Genomic DNA, 20,685 nt, shown 5'->3' with positions numbered 1-20,685 from the left:
CTTCTTTGTATTTCTATGTAGTAGTGGTGCCTGAACAGGTGCTCTGTTTCCAACTTTGATTCTTTTCTCGATTTGCTGGCTATTCTCATTCTTCTCAAGAGATATTCCAGATATTTAAATGATGCCACGTTTTCAAACTATCTATATTTTCAAACTAGTATCCCTTGATGATGAACAGTCTCCTTATCCCAGTCCCAATAACCAAAATGTGATCCAGAGTAGCGATTCATTTTCAACACACGTTGTTGGATTTCGGTTCGAACATGTTTTCTTTTCATATTAATTGTTACTTTTTTTGTTACAGGAAGGTAGTATAGGTCCAAATTTAGTAATAAGACCACTGCCCACAAGACTGAACGACTTTTATCCTCAAAATCAACAAAATATTAATAAACCTTCGAAGAAAAACTCAACGATTCCGCTGCCAATAGATGTTGACGATGAGATGTTTCTCGATACTGAAGATCTCAAAGATGAGGTGGCTATCGATACAGGATTTCCCATACGTAGAAAACTTTTAGACGAACAACAAGGACAACAACACGTCGTTTATAAACGGAAAGAAACCGTCGAAGAAGATGCGTACAGCGATTACGGTGAGTTTTCGATTTAAATTTTATTTGCTATAAATAAATTGTAAGTAAATAAAGAAATCAAGGTGATTTACCCTGAAGGTTTTTTTGAAATTTTTCTTTATTCTATTATGTATGTATGTAGTTATAAATAAACCTGTTTTTTTTTATTGAGTTATTGGTTGTAAGGAAGATTATTTGTAATTGAATAATCGTTTACAATTAAAAATTATTTATTGAAGGTCGAATTAAATGGGTTTATTAAAATTATATGGGATAATTGAAAACGTTTAAGATGCATTTTTTAAATTCTGATTTTAACAAATCAAACTTTTTTTAGTCATCTTTATACTATGTATAAAACGAGCATTAAATAAGTTATTTACATAACACATTTTACCATAATGAGTTGTGTGTAGTTTCAGTAGCTTTTAATCGTTGAAGATAACAACAAAATACAATTACTATTTACATACATTTATGTACTGTTTCATAAATAATTTATTTTTCCTGTTTGTAATTGGAATTCTCTCAGTTTTTCTTACAATGTCTTCTTACGGGTATTTTTTGATTATCTGGTGTGTTTGACGCATGTTTTGGCCTCTTGTGAAACTGAAATGTTGACTACGTGAAAGTCAAGGTCACCTTAAGCGTTGCTGCTAATTTACTAAACGCCCGCTTTCGATTAAAACGATACGAGGATGATTGACCTCTTCCGTTCACGCATAAACTGAAGTGTTTGAAATAAAAAAAAATTGTTGTTTTAGCTTTTATGGAACCTGATCATATTGGGAAAAGATATCGGAGGAGTGCTACGAATGAAAAAAGCTCAAGGTCAAAACGGGAAGCGCCTTATACAATTTATCCGGAAATACTTGTTATTGTTGATTACGATGGATATAGATTGCATGGTGGTGATAATTTACAAATAAAACGGTATTTTGTGTCGTTTTGGAATGGCGTGGATTTGAGGTATAAGTTGTTAAAAGGACCGAAAATAAGGATTTCAATTGCTGGTATTATAGTTAGTAGGGTAAGTTAACTTTCTTAGATTTAAAACATTTTTAAGGTGTGCAGATTCCCTACATTAAGATATGTTTATCTTACATAGTCATGCATTATGCATATCTTACATTGTTTTGAGACGGCGAAGATTAAACATACGAAAAGATTTCAACCGTTTGAACGAAAATGAAATCATTTTGGGGCCACCCTTTCACATTAGGATATTCAATAGCATGTTTAATAGGATAAAGACTGTGGAGGAACTTCAGTGTATACCAATTTAATGTTTATGCTTGTGCCAGTTTATGACATATAGTATGTACAGGGTGGTTCAAATTCGATGTCCGAATAGGCTAACTCGAAAACTATAAGAGTTAGAAGAAAAGTAGCTGACATGTCATGATCTCGTTTTTCGAGGAACTGCTAATGCCGAAAACCTCATAGTGCTATCGTCTTTTGTTTTTCCCCTAGAGGCCAAAATTGAAAATATCGCAAAACCCGCAAATGTAATTATCTTGGTTATTATTACAGGTAGAGTATTATAACTAGGACATTATATGGACACTTTTTTACAGAGAATTTATAAAAATTTTGTCGGTTTTAGATTTTGAGATATTATCACAATTTTCGTTTTTTTAAATGGAAACAACCACTGATTATTCGCTTAATAAATTCGTTATTTTTTTCTGATTACAAAAATATAGGGTTTGACAGGTCTATTTCTTATTGTTTTAGAATAAAACTAAAAATAAACTTTTCTTTTAGTTTCGTGGAAGAAATTAAATTTACAGTTTCCTGTAAATTACGGTTCTATAACTAAAAATTAAAAAAACATATTTCTGATACTTGAAACAAATATATTTGTTGAACTGTTTAATTTATATATGTTTTACACAAAAGTTGGAATAGATTGCATTATTTCACGTTTTTTATTACGATTTAATATTATTTTTAAATGACTTAATAGCAACATTTGTTTGTATTCAAAAATTTTCTGAAGTGTCACTTTAAAAATCCTGTTTTTAAGATCAATTACGAAAATTTTGAAAAGTTTGACTTGTTAGAATGTTACATATTAAAAAATTATTTGTTTTTAAATACCAGAAGTTATCTTCGTATTTAATTGTTAACTTTTTAGATTTTACCAACCGCCCCGTAACTTACAGGAAACTGTAAATTTAATTTCCTCGACGACACTAGATGGAAATTTTATAAAAAAAGTTTATTTTTAACTTTATTCTAAAACAATAAGAAATAACGAACCCTATATTTTTGTAATCAGAAAAAAATAACGAATTTAATAAGCGAATAATCAGTGGTTGTTTCCATTAAAAAAACGAAAATTCTCATGATATCTCAAAATCTAAAATCGAAATTTTTTTTTGACTACGTCATGAAATTCTCTGTAAAAAAGTGTGCATATAATGTCGTAGTTATAATACTTCACCTATAATAATAACCAAGATAATTGCACTTATTGGTTTTACGATATTTTCAATTTTGGCCTCTAGGGGAAAAACAAAAGACGATAGCGCTATGAGGTTTTCGGCATTAGCAGTTTCTCGAAAAACGAGATCATGACATGTAAGCTACTTTTTTTCTAACTCTTATAGTTTCCGAGTTAGCCTATTCGGACATCGAATTTGAACCACCCTGTACAGGGTGGGCAAATTTGGGTGTTATTATAGGCTATCTCAGAAACTATAAGAGATACAAAAAAAGTAGGTGCCATGTCCCGGTCTCTTTTTCCGAGACTAATCCAATCCCGTAAAGACCAAATCTCTATCTTCTTTTGTTTTTAAGTTATAGCCAAAAAGTCAAATTTTAGTGATTTCAAAAAATGCTCATATTTCGTTTATTTTTGAAATTAGAGAAATGGGGTTAATGCATTCTTAAGACACTTTTTTGAGTAGAATATACTGTCGTTGCAAAATTTTTAACATAGCTGATAATTTTTGAGATATAACATAAAGTTGTATTTTTTTAACAAACTATACTTTATTATGATATTACTGAAAAGAGCATATTTTTAGCTTTCCAATGATGTATCGCACGCATGATGTTTCTGCGGAAAATAAGCGTTATTTTTCAATTTTTAAAATATTAAAGATTAACGGTACGAAATCGATATCCAATGAATAAACTGGAAATAATAATAAATTAATCTATGTTAGTGTATTGTATATTAAACCGTTAATTGACAAAAAAACTCTGTTTTTAATAATTAGTCACATAAGTAGAACACGTGCATAATTAAGCTGGCGGGAACTAACACTAGACCGAGAACTAGAAACATTGGGATTTAGCCGCACGTCTCTCAAGACGGCTAAACCCAAATGATTCTAGTTCTAGGTCTTGTGTAAGTTCTAGTGATAGTGCAAAACTAGAACTAACACTAGACTTAGAACTACAAACATTGGGATTTAGCCGCACATCTATCAAGTTCATCCCGTACGTATGACAATGCCGTACGTATCTTAAGACGGCTAAACCCGAATGTTTCTAGTTCTAGGTTTAGTGTTAGTACTACTTTTAGTTCAATAAAAATATACAACAATCGAGCGCTGAATAACAATTAAAACTAGAACTAACAGCCGTCTGACGACGCACGGCTAAACCCGAATCTTTCTAGTTCTATAGTTCATTTCTTTTCTATAATACCTGTCAAATTGTTGTAAAGTTGGCAAAACTAACAGGGACTTTTGTTATATGATGTTTTGAAATAAATATGTCACACTGACGTTTATTTGACTCTGCTGACGTTTAAGCTTTCGTTATTCAAAAAGAAAACGTGCATAAAAAAATGTTGTGGGTGTGTATTTGGCATTTATTTACCTACAAAAGGTGTTTTGTTCTATTTAATTACTATGTAGCACGTTTTTACAATAAATATGTACTTGGTTAAAATCGTATTTATCTAAAAATTTATTAGTATTTTAACCTCAATTATTTAGTTACTGAAAATGTTACTAAAAATGAAGAAAACAACATAAATTTTATAAGGGTCCTACATAATACCAACAGAAACCCTAAAAAATTTACAATGACAAGTATTATAGAAAAAAAAAACGAACTATAGGTCTAGTGTTAGTTCTAGTTTTAGTTAAATAAAAATATGCAACATAGTGATACCAGCCGTTTTAGGTCCAGTATTAGTTCTAGTGCTAATCTAGTTTTATTTGTTATAGATTGTTGTATATTATTATTGATCCGTTATATCGAAATTTTGCTGTAATGTCAAATTATATTGACATGTATTTTATGTGGGACAAAGTAAGTTGGTACGCTCTGGTTACTGAAATATATTTTTGTATATTGCATCTTAAGTGAAATTCACCGTATAGTTTATCATAATGTTATAGAAGCTAAACAATTTAGTTTTTTTTTCTAACAGATTTAATTAAGTTACTTTTTTGTTAAGGGAAGAGATGCTACACCTTATTTGGAAAGAAATCGAGTTGGACGCGATGCAATTGATTCCGCTGCTGCACTCACCGATATGGGAAAGTATCTATTCAGAGAAAGGAGGCTTCCCGTTTATGATATAGCCGTAGCTATTACAAAGTCAGTATCACTTCAATTAATTTTTTTTTATTTGTAATTTTATTTTTCTTTTAACGATATGTTGATGATTTTTTACTTTTTGGTAATGTTAGGTTTTTGGTGATAATTATTATGTTATTTAGATATGATATGTGCCGCCGCAGGAAAGGAGGACGTTGCACCAAAGGAACAGCCGGTAATTGTCCTTCAAAAAAAAAAGCTGATTATTTTAGTAGTTGTGGGTGTACATAGTTTTACAGCAAAATCACTAACCATCACCAATGCAAAAGAAAAACCAACGATTTTAATATTTCTAATTACAATTTTTATTTTTTTCCCCGAACATTTCCCAAAATCAATTTCTTTTTATTATTTTTTGTATACAGCACAAAACCACATCAGGGCAATTTTTGTTTTTGTTTTTCCAAAAATAAAAGAAAAAGAGTAGTTTCTCTAAAATTCAAAATAAATCCCGTTTGACCGGGTTTTTGTATTTATTCTTTCCAGACTAGACATGTGCAGGCGTTCGTATCCATCAGATTCGTGCAATCGCGGTACAGCAGGTACGAAAATGAAATACGCCGACAAAATTAGAGAGCACAAAAATTTGCACGTCATCTTCAATGTATTTTTTTTTTTACTTTTCTTTCTTTTACTCTTTTGCATCATTTCTATTCTAAAAAGTTACATTAATTGTTTGTTGCTGTTTTTGAACTCTGCACGTATTCTCCTTTATAGCCGATTTCCAACGACACGAACGGCACTTTCCATCTTTTTTTTTATAATTTTTATTATTTTTGTATGTTGTGTTTATATCTTCACATCTACTTAATTAAAAAGAAACAAGCACGTTTTAACCAAAATATACCCAAAGTTTAGAAACAAACCCAACTTTAAAACCAATGCACGTTTCTTGTCTTGTTAATGTTTTTGTTGTGTTTTTATACTTATCTTTTTATCTGAAACATCTGATTTCTCCTGAAATGAATTTACAAACACTCATTCCTATTGAATGCATACCTTTATCTGTTCCTTTTATATCTGTAATCATCAGATTTTTGGCACGTACTCCTCCTTGCCATATGCATTCAAGATTACTAACGGGTTTTGGGATTATCCTATACATAAGTCACCAAAAACGTGACCAAAATAATAATAATAGCTTACTTGTACCTCTAACATGTTTGTTTGGATTTTGGGGTTTTTAACGAATAACATCTATTATTATTAACAATTTTAATTTATTTTTTTAATAAACTATAGGTGTCTCGGAATCATTCCTAGAAGTTGAATCGTAATTAATGCCACACCCAACCAATTTTGATCCACACCCTGAACTCCTCTAATTTGCTTGATAGTAAGGACAAATAAAGAATTAATACCATCAATGCTTTGTGTTCTTACTTGTTCTCTCTATACAACAATATTAGACACCGCAGAAAACATAGAAATGTAAAATTTTATGTATATACTATTAAAACTTCCAAAATTTGTTTCCAATAGAAGATTTATCCAAATCCAAAGTTTCAAATCAAAGAAATAATAATGATTCTGAGACACCATTAAATTTAAACTTACTCCAATAACTATAACTAAAAATTAACTCAATTTAGGTTTTGCATACGTCGGTGGAGCTTGCGTCATTAACAAACGGCTTGAAAAAGTTAATTCAGTCGCTATTATCGAAGACACAGGTGGTTTCAGTGGAATTATCGTTGCAGCTCATGAAGTTGGTCATCTGTAAGTGTTGTATCAATTTATTTTATTTAAATTATATCTAATTGTATTTTTCTTAGTCTTGGAGCTGTACACGATGGAAGTCCTCCGCCGTCTTATCTTGGGGGTCCTGGTGCTCAAAAATGCCAATGGGAGGACGGTTACATCATGTCCGATCTTAGGCATACTGAAAGAGGCTTTAGATGGTCTCCTTGTAGTGTAGCTAGTTTTCATCATTTCTTAAAGTATGTTTATTCTTTCCACGTAATTATCTCAAAGTATTTTAATTAAATTGTTAATCAGTGGGGATACCGCCAGCTGTTTATTCAATTCTCCACACGAAGACGATAGTTTACCAAGAGTTCTTCCAGGAAAATTGCTTACTTTAGATGCTCAATGTAGAAGGGATAGAGGTACAAGCGCGTGCTTTGTAAGTTTTTTTAACTTTATATAGTCTTTTAAAGTAATATTAATTAATGGTGTTGCAGAAAGATGAAAGGGTTTGCGCCCAATTATTTTGTTTCGATGCCGGAAGTGGATATTGTGTTGCTTATAGACCCGCAGCAGAAGGATCTCCTTGTGGCGATGGACAAGTAAATTATTTTCAATATTTCTTATTATCTATCATTAATTATTTTTGTATTTATAGTATTGTCTTAATGGAAGATGTGTAGCTGAACATGAAAATATTATCCCAGATTTCTCTCAAAATACCCCATCTTATGTCAGGCAAGATGGTTCGCCTGGAACACCTGGACGAACATTGTAAGTCTATAATAATAATGTTCTTCCAACCTAAATACATTTCTTGTTTGTTGCAAATTTGATTATTTATTTTTCTTAGAAATAGGTCACAAGAAGATGAAACATCATTCGAAAACGCTCCACCATCGTTAAATTTTCAATATCAATACCAGCAAAATCCCATTTCCCCATCAATAAGTACCACAACAACATCACCACCTTCTTCATTCAAATACAGCCCATTTAGTATCTTTAATTTCTCAACAACAAGATCTCCATACGATTTTCAACGATTTTCATCAATTTCAAGTTCTTCTTCGCGCCCTCCCCCCTCCTTGATAACTCCATCTAATATAATTTCTGCATCATCAACATTAAATCCTTACATTGGTAATTATTATCTCTTCAAACAAAGAACAACAAAAAGTCCTTATGATTTTGCAAATTTTGGTAAAGTGTCGCAACCAACCGGAGATGGCGGTAATTTAAATAGAAATCATTTAAAACGATCTTATGATGCAACTTCGTATTCTTCATCTTCCGATTTGGAAGGTAGCAAAATAAAAAAGGACGGTAAGAATTGATTTGCTCAACATTCCAAATAAAAGATTATTCTTCCTCTTTTTTTTTGTTTGTTTGTGTTATGAAAATCATTTTTATCTCTACAACGATTCTCTTTGCATGTCTTTAAAATGAATTGCATGTTTTTAATTAATTGTTCTTAGCGTTTTCTTGATTGTTGATGTTTACAGCATTTTTCAGCATGTTTACCAACGAAATTGTTTTTTAATTGTGTCTTACGACTAACTTGAATGTCTTTTATTCCACGCAAAAATACACAAAAAAGGGGCGACTAATTTGTGTTTTGCGTTGTTTTTAACAATCTTACTTTTAAATGTTTAATTAATGATTTTTTGTTGTATTTATAAAAAAATGATTTTTGCAGCTCTCGTCAGTGAATAAAAAACGTGAGGGGAATCAGTTAATACATTGAAAAGAACTTTGGGAAGTTAAGACTTAATAATGTGTTTTTGAAGTTTAAAATATACACAAAAAATTGGACTCGATTTAATTAATTGATTAATTAATTCATTAGTGGTTGTGCATAAAAAAGTAGTAGAAGTGCTTTATGGACAAAAAATAAAAAATGAACTTTAAAACTTAACATAAAAATAAAACGTATTCAGAATAAGATAATTTTTTAGATAAATAAGGTGTACTACTGCCAAAAAAATCTATCTGCTCTTGTATAATTGTAAATACATTCTTTTACTATTAATTATTTAGTCTATTTACTTTTTTTTTCTAAAATGTACATTTTTTGTAGATTTAAAGAAAAAAATGAATATTTGTTAAGATTGTGATTTATTTCCGTTTAGGATGTAAATAGATTTAAGAAAAGTAAAAAAAATAATCAGATCGTAGCAAAACGTAATTAACCCTTGAACATGTTTTGTATAAGCTTAAGTCATTTTGAAATCTACTCATCGATTTCAATATTAAGTAAGAATAAAGTATTTGCATAATCTGATAAAATCTTTCTAAAATAATTTTTCATTGTAATAAAGTGTGTGTTAAAGGGTTAAAAGAAAATTTACAGAAAGTACCTTGTCAAAAGATCATCACATTTGTTACGACGGGTCCTGTTTCATGAAAGGTGCAAGCCTTGTAATGCTGGTGATTTAAAATTATCAAAATCTTATACATATATTATGAATGCTTTGTAAACTTTATTGTATTGGAGTATAAATAAGTTTCCGCCGTTTTCTATCAATCAATCATTAGGAATCACTAGCTACTACTTTTCCCATCATTCTGGCAGCAGTAATGGTTTCACGCGGATTGAGCAAATCATAATACACGACACCAAGCGGATGGTTTGGCTGTCGATGTTGAAGCATGGCCAGGTGGTCCCCAAGATTTTCTCTTCTTTGGATTATCGTAGTGAATCCATTTGTCATCACCAGTGACTATACGATGCAAAAAACCAAACCCTTTCCTTTATGTCTGGCAAGCAACATTTCACACATGCAAAATCGGCGTTCAACGTCTCTCGGCTTAAGTTCATATGGAATCCGATTTTCTTGTTTTTGAATCATTTGCAACGACTTTAAACGATGTGAAATTTCTCGTTGAATCACTTTTAATGTAAGTGCAAGTTCTTGCGTTTGGCACGAATCTTCCTCCAATAATACTTCCAATTCCGTGACTTCGTACCCTTTCGGCCTTCCACTACGTTCTTTGTCTTCCACGTCAAACTCACCGTTTTTAAACTTTTGAAATCACTCACGACAACTCTCACTTAAAGCAATCGATGCGCCTCAACTGCAGATTTCTTCAAATTAAAGAAGTTTCAACATAACTTTCTGGTGGAACCTTCTTTCGTCAAACGGCGGAAACTTATTTGTACTCCTATATAATAATTATTGCTCTATCTATCATAGAAAACATAATCCATTATTACACATTATGTAAATAGATATGCTTAAGAAGTTCTGGACGCAGAGGACTATATCACTCTTAAAATGGGACAGTAATTCTTGCAGCTCCTCGTTTTCTATTAAAAAAGTACCTAAATCTTTTACATTAGTACCATTCTTACCTCACTTCTTCATAAAACTCTAATAAGGTACAAGAACTCTTCTGCCATTTCACAGGTCATCAAGTTCTCCGCGCCCAGAAAATTTAAAGGGCTTAACTATTTGCATTAAAACATATCTCCGAATTTTTTAATTTCTTAAATAAATCTTATGACTAAATCGAAATCGCAACTGAAATCGAAATTCAGGTTTGTCAGATAATTTTGATAACTGATTTGATGTTGAGGCCCAATCTTGCCTATATTACCATTATTGCAAACTTGTAGTTTCATGAAACAGGGTCTAAGGCTCATTGTACCAGTTTGCTATAAAACCAGTATTGAGCTAATTCCATCACAAATACGTATGACCTTCCATTAATTAATAAATTTAATTTTGGTCTAGTTTAATGTAATATCTGGTAAACATATATTAAGAGCCTTTTACGACCATCAAAATTAAAAATACACATAAATATCTGTGATATTAGGTTCTTTATGGCAAGGCAAAACACAGTAATTCAAAACTTGCTTTAAAAACCAAGAACAACTTAAGATAAAACATTCCTTTTTTTGTAATAAAAACTGCCAAACAACGAAAAAAACCAGTTTATATGTATTTTTTTTTTTTAGTTAAGTTCCTTTGTGCATTAAAATGGAAGAATCTTTATAAAAAAATGATTGTATGTTGTATTTGCGAATGAATAAATATGAATGAAATATTATTTACTATAAAATTTGTATTTTACTTAATCTTACATCTCAAGAATTATCAAATTTAATCTAAGAACTGAGGATTTAAAAATAAATCTCTTGATATCAAAGTCCAACAAAATTTTTTATTCAACACCTTCAATTTATATAAAAAAATCCAAATCCATCAAAATATACAAAAAAAAACACGATTATATCCACAGTTATTATTGCATTATTATATTAATAGAGAGGGAAGACTACAAAGGAATCAAAGGGATACTCGTTTTAATACTTAAATCTACCATTTAAATCGATTATAATTTTCTTTGTCCCAATCCAGAAGCATTAAGAGCAGTTCGAGCGACCATAGCTAAAGAAAGAGCACAAATAACACCAGCTGGCATTACTTTTCCAGTGTTATAGAAACGATAACCCATAACCCCAGCAAGAACTGAACTTGCAGCAAGTTGTACGGAATAATTATTTGCGTTTTGACTAACTTGCCAAGCCCCATAGGCTAAAACAGTTCCAAAAATAACTCCTGCGGCTAAAGACGGGACTGACCCTATAATATTTAAAGTTTTAATTAAAAAATTGGGTCAGAATTGAGATAAAGGTTAAAGTTAACCTCAAAATTTAATCTAACCTGCTTTGTAATAACCAAAGGCTCCTCCAGCTGCAACGACCGCTGCGTAAGCAAATCCTGGGATATCAAAACCCATTTTTTAAAGATTATTTTGCAGTTGAAAACTTTTAAGAATGATTGTGTCAAAATGTAAATAATCTACTTAGAATGTACCGCGATGGAGAATGCGCAGTTCGAATAGATATGTTATCGAATTTGTGAATAAAATGCATTCTCAGTTTCCAGGAATTCCTCAAGTATTGATTAAACTTTACGTAAACAACATCGATTTTCTTAACTATCAAGAAATGTAAAAAAAGTGTTTAAAAACACAACTTTAATATTGACATATTTAAACATTTTGACAGATAGTTCAAGTTGCGCCATCTATTAACAAAAAATTTAACAATAAACTTGTTTTGAAATAAGTAAATATTTATAAAATCAAGTTTTTTAATGATATTTTATATTTAAATTTGCTTAAAATAACATCATTTCGTTAATTACTTAATTATCATATGTTAAATAATGAAACGAATACGATATCTTTTATATTATTTTTCGTTTCGTTGTTTTCGTGGCCCCATCTATTAGTAGATTTAAAAATGTTGTTTTAATAACCTATTAATTTTAATGAAATTTTTAAAACCTGTTTCAAGGATAAAATATAATGTCATATATTATCGTTATTACGTAATAAAACGAAATTTATTTTCTAGTGCTTTGTTATAAAATCGCAAATCCTTTTCTGCTGTCATCATTTGACATTTGACAAGTGTTAGGTTAGAATCGTTTTCGTATCGTCTTTTTCGTTGTAATTTACCCATTTTAACTATCACAATCATGGAAAAAGTTTTAAAAACCGTTAATCATATCATTGTGAATACCGGGAATATATTGTCATTAAATGATTTAACGAAAAAACCAGGGCAAAATCCAACTGAAGAAGTAAAATCGTGTTACTTATTAATTGTTTTAAATTAATTTTTAAATATTTTTTAGCTTACAGACGCTATGAACATCACTATTAAAGATTTTCAAAATAATGGAGAAAATCTAGAATTGGTTGATCCATTTGTAATTTATAGGCAACATGATGATTTAACAGCAAAAATTTCTGATAATGAAATTTCTGAATTGAAAATTGGGTTGAAGGTGTTTTTAACTAGTGATGATAAACAATATGTAGTGGATGCTTTAGATAAAGGTAAGTTGAAGAGTAAATATTGTTTGATAGCAATGTTTGACCTAAATTCTTTCAGCATTATCAGTTTTACAAGTAAATTCAGTTCAAAATGTTATAATGTCTTATAATCAAGTCGATGATATAAACAAAATACAAAACGTTTGGAAAGTTTTAGAGGAATATACCGAAAATAAGAAAATATCTCAAATCGGAATTGCAGATGTAGAGGAATCTACATTTAGATCTTTACATGAATGGGCTTTAATCAAACCTAGTATTATCCAGATAAATTTAGCAACATGTTGTGTAGTTCCACCAACTTTACAAGCATTTTGTAAAGATCATGAGGTACAATTATTAACACATAGTGATCCTACAGGTAAATGTTGATTTTTGTTTTTTCTTAAAGTAATTTTATTTATTTTTTTTTTAGATATTTTACCACACGATAGAATAAATCAAATATTTAGCCAAGATCTTCAATTAAATTGGGTTTTAAGATTTTTGGTCCACATTAAATGTCGTGGAGTTTTGGCAACTAAAGGATATTTAATCAGTTTGAGGAAATAAAGATTATAAACGCTTTCGCAGTATTGTTGAACTTTATTTTACTTAAATGTTATGACTCAATTGCATTTTATATATGAAAGGTATATGAAGTTGCTTTTAAATGTATATCTTGCATTCCTTTTTAAATTGAATCACTTCTTTTTGTATTTTAAGTTGCCTATACAACTGGAGAAAAAAATTTATTATTTTATAATAAAACACTTCAAAAACTTGGATTGTAAATTGAAAATTCTCAATGTGGTTGTCTTTTAAAATTATGTAAACTGCGGTTGTTAAAATTCGGGTCGCATTTCGGAAACGGTTCGAATCGGTGATAATCCTCGATCGGCGTTGTGGAAGCGTTCTACGTTGTTCCGCGAAGAAAAACGGTTCCCATTACGGGCGCGACGCGGCCGCGGCTAATGGGGCCCTCGCGCCTATAAAAAGCGGTTTCGACAAGAGACCGACCGCCGCCCTACGACCGTCGCACATCAATCACCGGATCCAACAACCTAAAACTCTTCGTGACCGACCAACAACCGAAGAAGTTTGACGACGCGTTTCGAATCTTGAAATGAATCGGCAAACGTTTGATATATTCTTACAAAAAAAAATACACGAGGAGATAGAAGATTAGGCGCTTTCCAGTCGACGCGCGATCAAAATCAAAATACAACTACTAAAAGGGTCTACAGAAATTTATTACCACTCCGTTCAATTCTTTCTTGTTTCTTTAGTTTCTTTAAGTTCTATTGGAATGATATAAAAATGTTAGTTAACATTTTAATAGAAAATAATTAAAAAACATTCTAGTCAAAAAATTTATAACATATATGTAGATTATTGGTGTGAAATGATAAGTCATTAATGTTGTTGTGGTTAAAAGTTTTTTGACCAGTCGAAAAATCATAAAAGCCAATTAGGCCGATCGGCACGAAAGCGGTGTACAAAAGCGGTCGCAGAAACTGCTGCTGAACCGAACTCGTTACTCTCTTCGGTTCCTCGTCGATGCGGTCGAGGCGGATACACGTATAAGCCGCTGTTAACCAGATACTTAAGGGGGCCCAATAGTGCAATCCAATCAACGGCAATTAATTAGACGAACGACCGAGCGCTCTCGAGGCTTTGGTCTGCATCGGGGGCCGATAGTAGTCGTCGTCGTTACCGCTACCACTCTTAAAAAGAAATCCTTCGAAATCCCATTCTTATGTTTCTTCTTTTTTCTTAAATTATACAACAAACGAAACAAAGAAAGTCGTTAATAAATATTTACCAAACAAAAAAAATGAATTATAAAAAATATTATTAATTAATCCATAAAGATATTAAATAACATTTTGATATAGAAACTGATAAATCAAAGTGACCTAAAAATGTCAAATCCGCTTCTTGAACTTAACAAGTCTTAACCAGTTAGGTAAGTCCGTCGATCTATTGAAAAGTAAGTAGGACAAAAACGTCGATTAGCATGAAGGCATTAATAACCTGAAGGTAAAGCGGTAGCTTTCGTTGCTAATTCGAGAGATCGAAAGAACAAAAAGAGAGGAGGCTATGTCGTCTTCATTTGTCAATTCCCCGGTGCGCCATTAACAATCCCGCGAACCCGCAATGGTATCATTAGAGTCGCGCTTCCTGTCGGCCGAGGAATCACTCAACAGACGGAACATCAATCTCTCTCATTGCTTATACTGCACCAAGAAGAAGCTCCGATGAGGATGGACGCAGGAAAAAGATTCAAATACAATGTTAAATTATTCTGCGTTTAAGGGTTACATTTAAGAAGGACAACTTACACTTTATATTGAAAGATAGAAAAGGATTCAAAGATGTAATTGTAACTATAGTATTACTCCAAGTAATTGTAAATTGGCCCAATTTCTGAATTGTCCAGTTTCAATGCCTATATGAATACGTCCGTTATGTCAGTCTATTATATAGATGGATAGGTGATGAGGAGATAAGTTATAAAATCTATGTAACATATAAACACGAAAAAAGCTATTCCGTATAGGATGTTAGAAAGTCCTTCAATAAAAAAGAGTCATGTTTAAGTATCTCTATATAAAAGAGAATAATATTAAATATTGGAGAACTTTTTGAACCATGTCGGAACTCAGCGAATTTGGAAATACCCAATTTCGAAACCGTGGTGACAAAAACACACTCTATGACATAAAGTTTGTTTCTTAAAACTAGAACCTACCTCATCTAGATTGTAAATTTCATATGATGAAAATCCATATCTGGAAATAACTTTTCATTTATCAAAAAATATTTTCACATTTTCTGGATTGAAGCTAGTCATCCTAGCTAAACGTGTATCCTCAGGAGTTCTAATGGATAATGACGAGTTTCTCTTCATAAACCCTGAAAATCAATCTTCACCCGCCATTTCATGTATAGCCCATTTCTCGGGCATTTTCAAAGAATTTTTTTGAGCATATTCAAATGCTACATTGGAACAAATAGGTATTCCACAAGTTTAGTTTCGTATTCTTTGGTAAATATTTGTCTTTGTGCAAAATTGGGCGAAAAGTTAACATTTTCTATACCAATGTGCCTTGTTTTCTTCCCATAATTAGCGAGTGAGGACTTTTTCACATCATAAATTGTCGCAGCAGACTCATATGTTCTTCTATTACAGTCAATACGGCCCTTTTTATAACATCTCCCGTAAAATCGCCGTTTGTCACCCTATTGTAACTTTGCGGTATACTTAGTCCTGAAATAATAGAATGATTTGCTCTATAATTCGTTAGGGATACTTTGAACAGTTGTCCAATTTATCCTCATGTTGCCTCTGATAACTTAAAAACTCGTAAAAAGATTTTGAGATTAGCAATAACTGCAACTTTTACCCAAATAAAACCGATGAAACAGCTACAACGCATAACTAACGACTAAATCCGCGAATGAACTTCATACACGTGTGAATGTACACTATAAAGCATGTCACTAGAGCCATCTTTTGTGTAAATTTGAAATGTTTAACTGCAATAATGCACGAAATATTAAGCTATCCATTATATCCCCGGTCTCCCCTAATAGTAAACAGTGAAAAACCTGAAATGTTGAGAGTGAACCCAGGCCATCGTCGTTTAGCCTTAATAAATACTGTGCGTTTTATGACGGACTTGTGCACACAGATTGTGCTAAAGATGACGTAGAAAAATGAGGTGAAGAAGCCGTTTGGGAACACCATGTCTTGTAACACCTTCAACATTGTGACTGTTGCGACTGTTGTAATAGTAATTTATTTAATGTCACACCTACATGCACCAAAAGTTCTGATTCTGAAGCATCCATACTTAGATTTGCGTAGATATTACAAAGTTTTGTAACTATTTCACGTAGCTGTTCTATATTTTGTCCTTTGGAGTATTTTATTATTTCTTTAACAGCTATCTTGTAATTTTTGTAAACTTGATTCTGTCGGTTGTGATCGATTTGGATTTGGTGGAGGTTGTATCACTTCATCATCGTTACTGTCTTCTCGATGTGGAAACTGTAACAAAAACAAATACTAACTTTTTTTTCCTTTTTCATGCACAGAAAAAGAATGGAAGAAATAATGTGTTGGTTTCGAAAATTACTGGAATTCCCCTAACTGCTGTGGTGCTGTTAATGACAAACATATTTTTACTGTTTCTCCACCACTATAAATACTTCAACCACAAATGTTGTTAACTCCAATTATTGTTTTAGATATATTAATGTTGGATCTGAATCAGACGGCGGTATTTTTCCAAACTGGTCACATGTTACTTTGTTTGCTGATGATGCATTTCCAGTGAAGCCATACCTCTTAAAACCTTATAAGCATGTGAACTGTCGTACTGTTCATGAAAACATTTTTAATGACCACCTCAGTAATGCGAGTTCTTGACTTTTAAACGTTCCTGGTTTTATGTGCAGCTAAGGTTTTTTATTTTTTGTTTCAATTCTGCCTCATACTAAGAAATATGGTAATTGCCCAAAATATTTAAAGAGAACAAAAATGACATCTTAAAGAAGATATTTTTGTATTATTATATAAATTCTATTGCACTGTTCGTTAACAAATAAAGAAAAAAGATGCAAAAATGAAGAGTCAAAGCAGTGCTAGATATAACGTTTCTTAGAAATGATTAAAAAGATGTCAAAATGATAACTTACAATATTTTCCATAGCACTCTTTTCATTTACACTATCAATATACTATCCATATACGTTTTGAAAGAACTATTCTTCTGTGTGCGCGGTTCAGCAAAGTTGGCGGTATTCAGCAGCGGCTTAAGAAGAGAGAGAGCCGGCAGGGACATTTTTAAGGCGACGTCGCGTCGCCCGTTTTAAAAGTTATGGCGCGGTCGGTATCGGGGCTGTGCGAGCATGCGATCGTCGTCGTCGTCGTCGGTTCGGACCGCGTAGAAGAAGAAGAAGAAGAAGAGAAGAGGCAGCACAAGGAGCAGCAGCAGCAGCAAAGAAGAGGCAGCCAGCCAACCTCACTACAAACGAGGGATATAAACAATTGCCGGCCGCGCACCGGCTCCGTCGGCCAGCGGCGGCTTTGATTCCGGATTTGCATAGCAGACCTCTGATATGGTAATGCCGCGGCGGCGTACTTCTTCGGATCGGAACGAAGAAACCCCCCTCGACGTCCCTCTAGTGGCCGTCGTCGGTAGCCGACGACGTCGTCCGCGCGTTTCGGACGACGACGCCGCTAACTTATGTTTACCATAGGAACTAAAATGCAGACCACCCGATCGGGTAACGCCCCCCGGAAATAAAATGAACTAACAAAGATTTTTAATTAAATTGTGTCTGACGCACATGTGTATAATTATTTGGAAGGAATATTTTGGAATATCTGTGCTCTCAAAATCCCTAACTTGTTACAAGTTAGGGATTTTGATTTTTAGTTACAAGTTAACAAGTTTTTTGCCAACTTTTCGTTACGAGGAGCAAGAATGTTGTAGTTTGATTTCGACTTGCTCGATGATCAATTTTGGGGAAATTTCATAAAACTTAAAGTTTTTGAAAACCTTTTATTCACTTTTACCTGCCTAACTTTTAACCCGATTATACGCATCCACCATGACATAGAACCCAAAGCACCTCAATTCTCCTAATTTGAATGATAAATGTAAGGTTTGCAGAAAAATTTTATTGAACAGCAAAGTTATAATGAAACATACACGACGTGTCTGTAAATACAATATTTGCTAGATGCTAGATGAAGGATATAGGAAAATGTTTTGGCCAAACGGAAAATAGTTAACAATCATGAATGGTATATACAGATTAGAGATGGGTCAACTCGCTTTATCAAACGGGGTTAACTCGAGTTGAGGTTATTTCAAGTCAATTCGAGTTAAACCGTTACTAACTCGAGTTAGGTTACACTTTGCGCGACCATCAGTGATCAAACTGAAAAGAACATTTTAATCGAAAGGCCTTTGTCGCTACCACCGGCTTCTTCTTCATCTCTTGATGTTGAACCTCCAATAAAACGATTCAAGCAAACTCGCTTAACCGTACCATTTTCTGCAAATTTTTTTGCAGAAATCTGGAGATGATGCGTTGATTCAAATGATAGTTCAGGATTTGTCATAAATAAAGGTTTGCGCAATTACACCAAAATATTAAATACCGATTATGAACTGCCTTCGAGGAAAATTGACTCAGATGTTGGAAGAAAAGTATAACATTGAGTCTACAACTCGTAAGGAAAAGTTTCAGGACGTAGAACATATTGCTTTGATATTAGATATTTGGACGTCATACAGTAATAAAAGTTTCACTAGTGTGACCACCAAAACTGCAATCAATAGCTATTTCTAATGTTATTCAACAAATATTGGACGAGTGACAGATAAGTTCTATAATAGTGACTATACTTACAGATAATGCAGTTTCAATGAAAAAAGCAGTTAGCGAAATTTTAAATAAACAAAACCATTTCTGTGTAGTCCACACTCTTAATCTTGCTGTGAAAGACGGTATAGAAAAAGATGGAATTGATTTAGGAGATACCACCGCTAATAATAATCAGTTATTGCAAGTAATAAATAAATGCCGAGCGATTGTTTTACATTTTAAACATAGCACGTAATCTGCATATCCTTTGCTCCTCATGCAGAAGCAAATGAATTTGCAATGAATCAAATTAAAGCGAGATGTTCGCACTTGCTGGAACAGCACCTACATTTCATATGCTTGAATGCCTATTAAAGCTCAAGGTTCCGTTTTCTGCTACTTTACCGACACTGGTATCACCTCCACCGAATCTGGATTCTGAAGAGTGGTTATTTGCTGAAGACGTAATGGCGTTCTTACATCCGTTTGAGAAGGTAACTGCAATTTTATCCGGGGAAAAGTATCCATCGCTATCATCTGTTATAGCTCTTCTATTTTTGGCGCTGCTTCTACTTCTACTATTGTAGATGATACTTGGGATGTTATAGACCGAAAAATATCAGAAACCGTCGAGAAGTCCAACTCCACTACAACTTGTTCAGCAGCCACGATGATAAAACTATATATTGAATTACCATACATAGACAGAAAACATGATCCCCTCCAATTCTGGAGTAAAAAAAATGTCTATTTCCGAAGCTAGTTAAAATGGCGCATAAGTACCTCTGCATACCAGCGACTTCGGTACCACCCGAAAGACTGTTTTCTAATCCAAACCAGTGCGCGGTTTGCGAATTTACAGATTTTAGATTTTTGCTACCAACTCGGTTTGAACTCGGTTTACGCAAATTTTAAACTCGGTTAACTCGGTTTGGCGAAAACCCGAATTGGCCCATCGCTAATACAGATGGATACTTTGGCCTCTTTCTATCGCACAGTGCATCTTGTCTTATTATGACCGGTTTTGAAAAACGTTTGCTCTATTTGCTAATCATCATCATAATGTTGGAATATTTCTGCATTAGGTAAAGTAGCAAACCACTTATATGTAACACATACAGTGAACATTCGAGTTTAGCCGTGCTAAAACTAGAACTAACACTAGACCATTGAGGTCTTATATATCATCTAGAGTGCGTATGCTGTTACCCCCACCACGCCTAATATGAAGCCAGAAAGGTCGCCATGTTATATGTACCAACTCAGCGGGAAATTCGAAATTCTTATATATACTTACGCAAGAATTTACATTATTATAAACTGGAAAGACAGAAAATAATAACCAAAACAAAACATTAATTTTTTATTGATAAATAATTATTAATTATATGATATTTTAAAAGAACTTAATAATTTTTAGCCATAACCCTTATACCTAACATAAACTAAGAAGAAAATATTTAAAGCAATTCCGATTGATCACGTTAACCTTTGCTTATAAATAATTGTTAGTTTATTTAAAAAAACTGAACAGTCCTTAATAATAAACTTTACTTGGACTTCAATTGTAGACCTCGGTGCAAGAAGGGAGTAGCTCCATTTATCAAGAGAAGGAGTTGTCCCCTTGTTATACCGA

General features: G+C 32.7%; 3 protein-coding genes and 1 long non-coding RNA gene across 8 annotated transcripts in view; 2 read left to right on the top strand and 2 right to left on the bottom strand.

The window, feature by feature from the left end:
* The window catches only part of LOC111418839 (sol narae), a 53,172-nt gene extending 44,313 nt beyond the window's left edge, over positions 1-8,859 (top strand). For 2 of the 4 annotated variants that reach the window (XM_023051526.2, XM_023051525.2), the window contains exons 6-16: positions 305-596; positions 1,340-1,605; positions 4,999-5,141; positions 5,628-5,683; positions 6,734-6,860; positions 6,917-7,081; positions 7,140-7,266; positions 7,325-7,429; positions 7,486-7,601; positions 7,681-8,153; positions 8,527-8,859. In XM_023051526.2, the coding sequence (XP_022907294.2) occupies positions 305-596; positions 1,340-1,605; positions 4,999-5,141; positions 5,628-5,683; positions 6,734-6,860; positions 6,917-7,081; positions 7,140-7,266; positions 7,325-7,429; positions 7,486-7,601; positions 7,681-8,153; positions 8,527-8,543 (1,887 nt within the window). In that variant the 3' untranslated portion in view covers positions 8,544-8,859. Of the gene's footprint in view, positions 1-304; positions 597-1,339; positions 1,606-4,998; positions 5,142-5,263; positions 5,317-5,627; positions 5,684-6,733; positions 6,861-6,916; positions 7,082-7,139; positions 7,267-7,324; positions 7,430-7,485; positions 7,602-7,680; positions 8,154-8,526 lie in introns of all 4 variants that reach the window. The other 2 variants (XM_023051527.2, XM_023051528.2) reach the window with 2 other exon arrangements.
* A 2,118-nt stretch (positions 8,860-10,977) lies between these two features.
* Positions 10,978-11,832, bottom strand: LOC111418828 (transmembrane protein 14C). Its single transcript, XM_023051515.2, has 2 exons — positions 11,501-11,832; positions 10,978-11,419 (listed from the first exon to the last, which is right to left on the bottom strand). Exons 1-2 carry the CDS (start codon positions 11,574-11,576, stop codon positions 11,169-11,171), a joined length of 327 nt encoding a protein of 108 aa, XP_022907283.1. The 5' UTR covers positions 11,577-11,832; the 3' UTR covers positions 10,978-11,168.
* A 242-nt stretch (positions 11,833-12,074) lies between these two features.
* LOC111418879 (Glutamate-cysteine ligase modifier subunit) lies at positions 12,075-13,448 on the top strand. Its single transcript, XM_023051583.2, has 4 exons — positions 12,075-12,427; positions 12,482-12,686; positions 12,742-13,044; positions 13,099-13,448. The coding sequence occupies exons 1-4, from the start codon at positions 12,323-12,325 to the stop codon at positions 13,233-13,235; spliced, it is 750 nt and encodes a 249-aa protein (XP_022907351.1). The 5' UTR covers positions 12,075-12,322; the 3' UTR covers positions 13,236-13,448.
* A 479-nt stretch (positions 13,449-13,927) lies between these two features.
* LOC111418880 (uncharacterized) lies at positions 13,928-17,651 on the bottom strand. Of its 2 annotated transcripts, XR_011640935.1 has the most exons (5): positions 17,080-17,651; positions 16,808-17,016; positions 16,335-16,719; positions 15,418-16,277; positions 13,928-14,437 (listed from the first exon to the last, which is right to left on the bottom strand). It is a non-coding gene; the product is annotated as an uncharacterized lncRNA (long non-coding RNA). The 2 variants fall into 2 exon arrangements; XR_011640934.1 differs by having other exon boundaries at positions 15,418-16,719.
* Positions 17,652-20,685: the final 3,034 nt, after the last annotated feature.

This window comes from Onthophagus taurus, chromosome 7, assembly GCF_036711975.1.
Source record: "Onthophagus taurus isolate NC chromosome 7, IU_Otau_3.0, whole genome shotgun sequence".
Taxonomy (NCBI): domain Eukaryota; kingdom Metazoa; phylum Arthropoda; class Insecta; order Coleoptera; family Scarabaeidae; genus Onthophagus; species Onthophagus taurus.
This window is presented reverse-complemented; position numbering and strand designations above follow the sequence as displayed.

Coding starts and splice junctions, on each gene's coding strand:
- LOC111418828 (XM_023051515.2), bottom strand. CDS start 11,576: ATGGGTTTTGATATCCCAGGATTTGCTTACGCAGCGGTCGTTGCAGCT. Junction 11,420..11,500: donor CTTTGGTTATTACAAAGCAG/GTTAGATTAAAT, acceptor TAAATATTATAG/GGTCAGTCCCGTCTTTAGCC.
- LOC111418879 (XM_023051583.2), top strand. CDS start 12,323: ATGGAAAAAGTTTTAAAAACCGTTAATCATATCATTGTGAATACCGGG. Junction 12,428..12,481: donor GGCAAAATCCAACTGAAGAA/GTAAAATCGTGT, acceptor AATATTTTTTAG/CTTACAGACGCTATGAACAT. Junction 13,045..13,098: donor AACACATAGTGATCCTACAG/GTAAATGTTGAT, acceptor TTTTTTTTTTAG/ATATTTTACCACACGATAGA.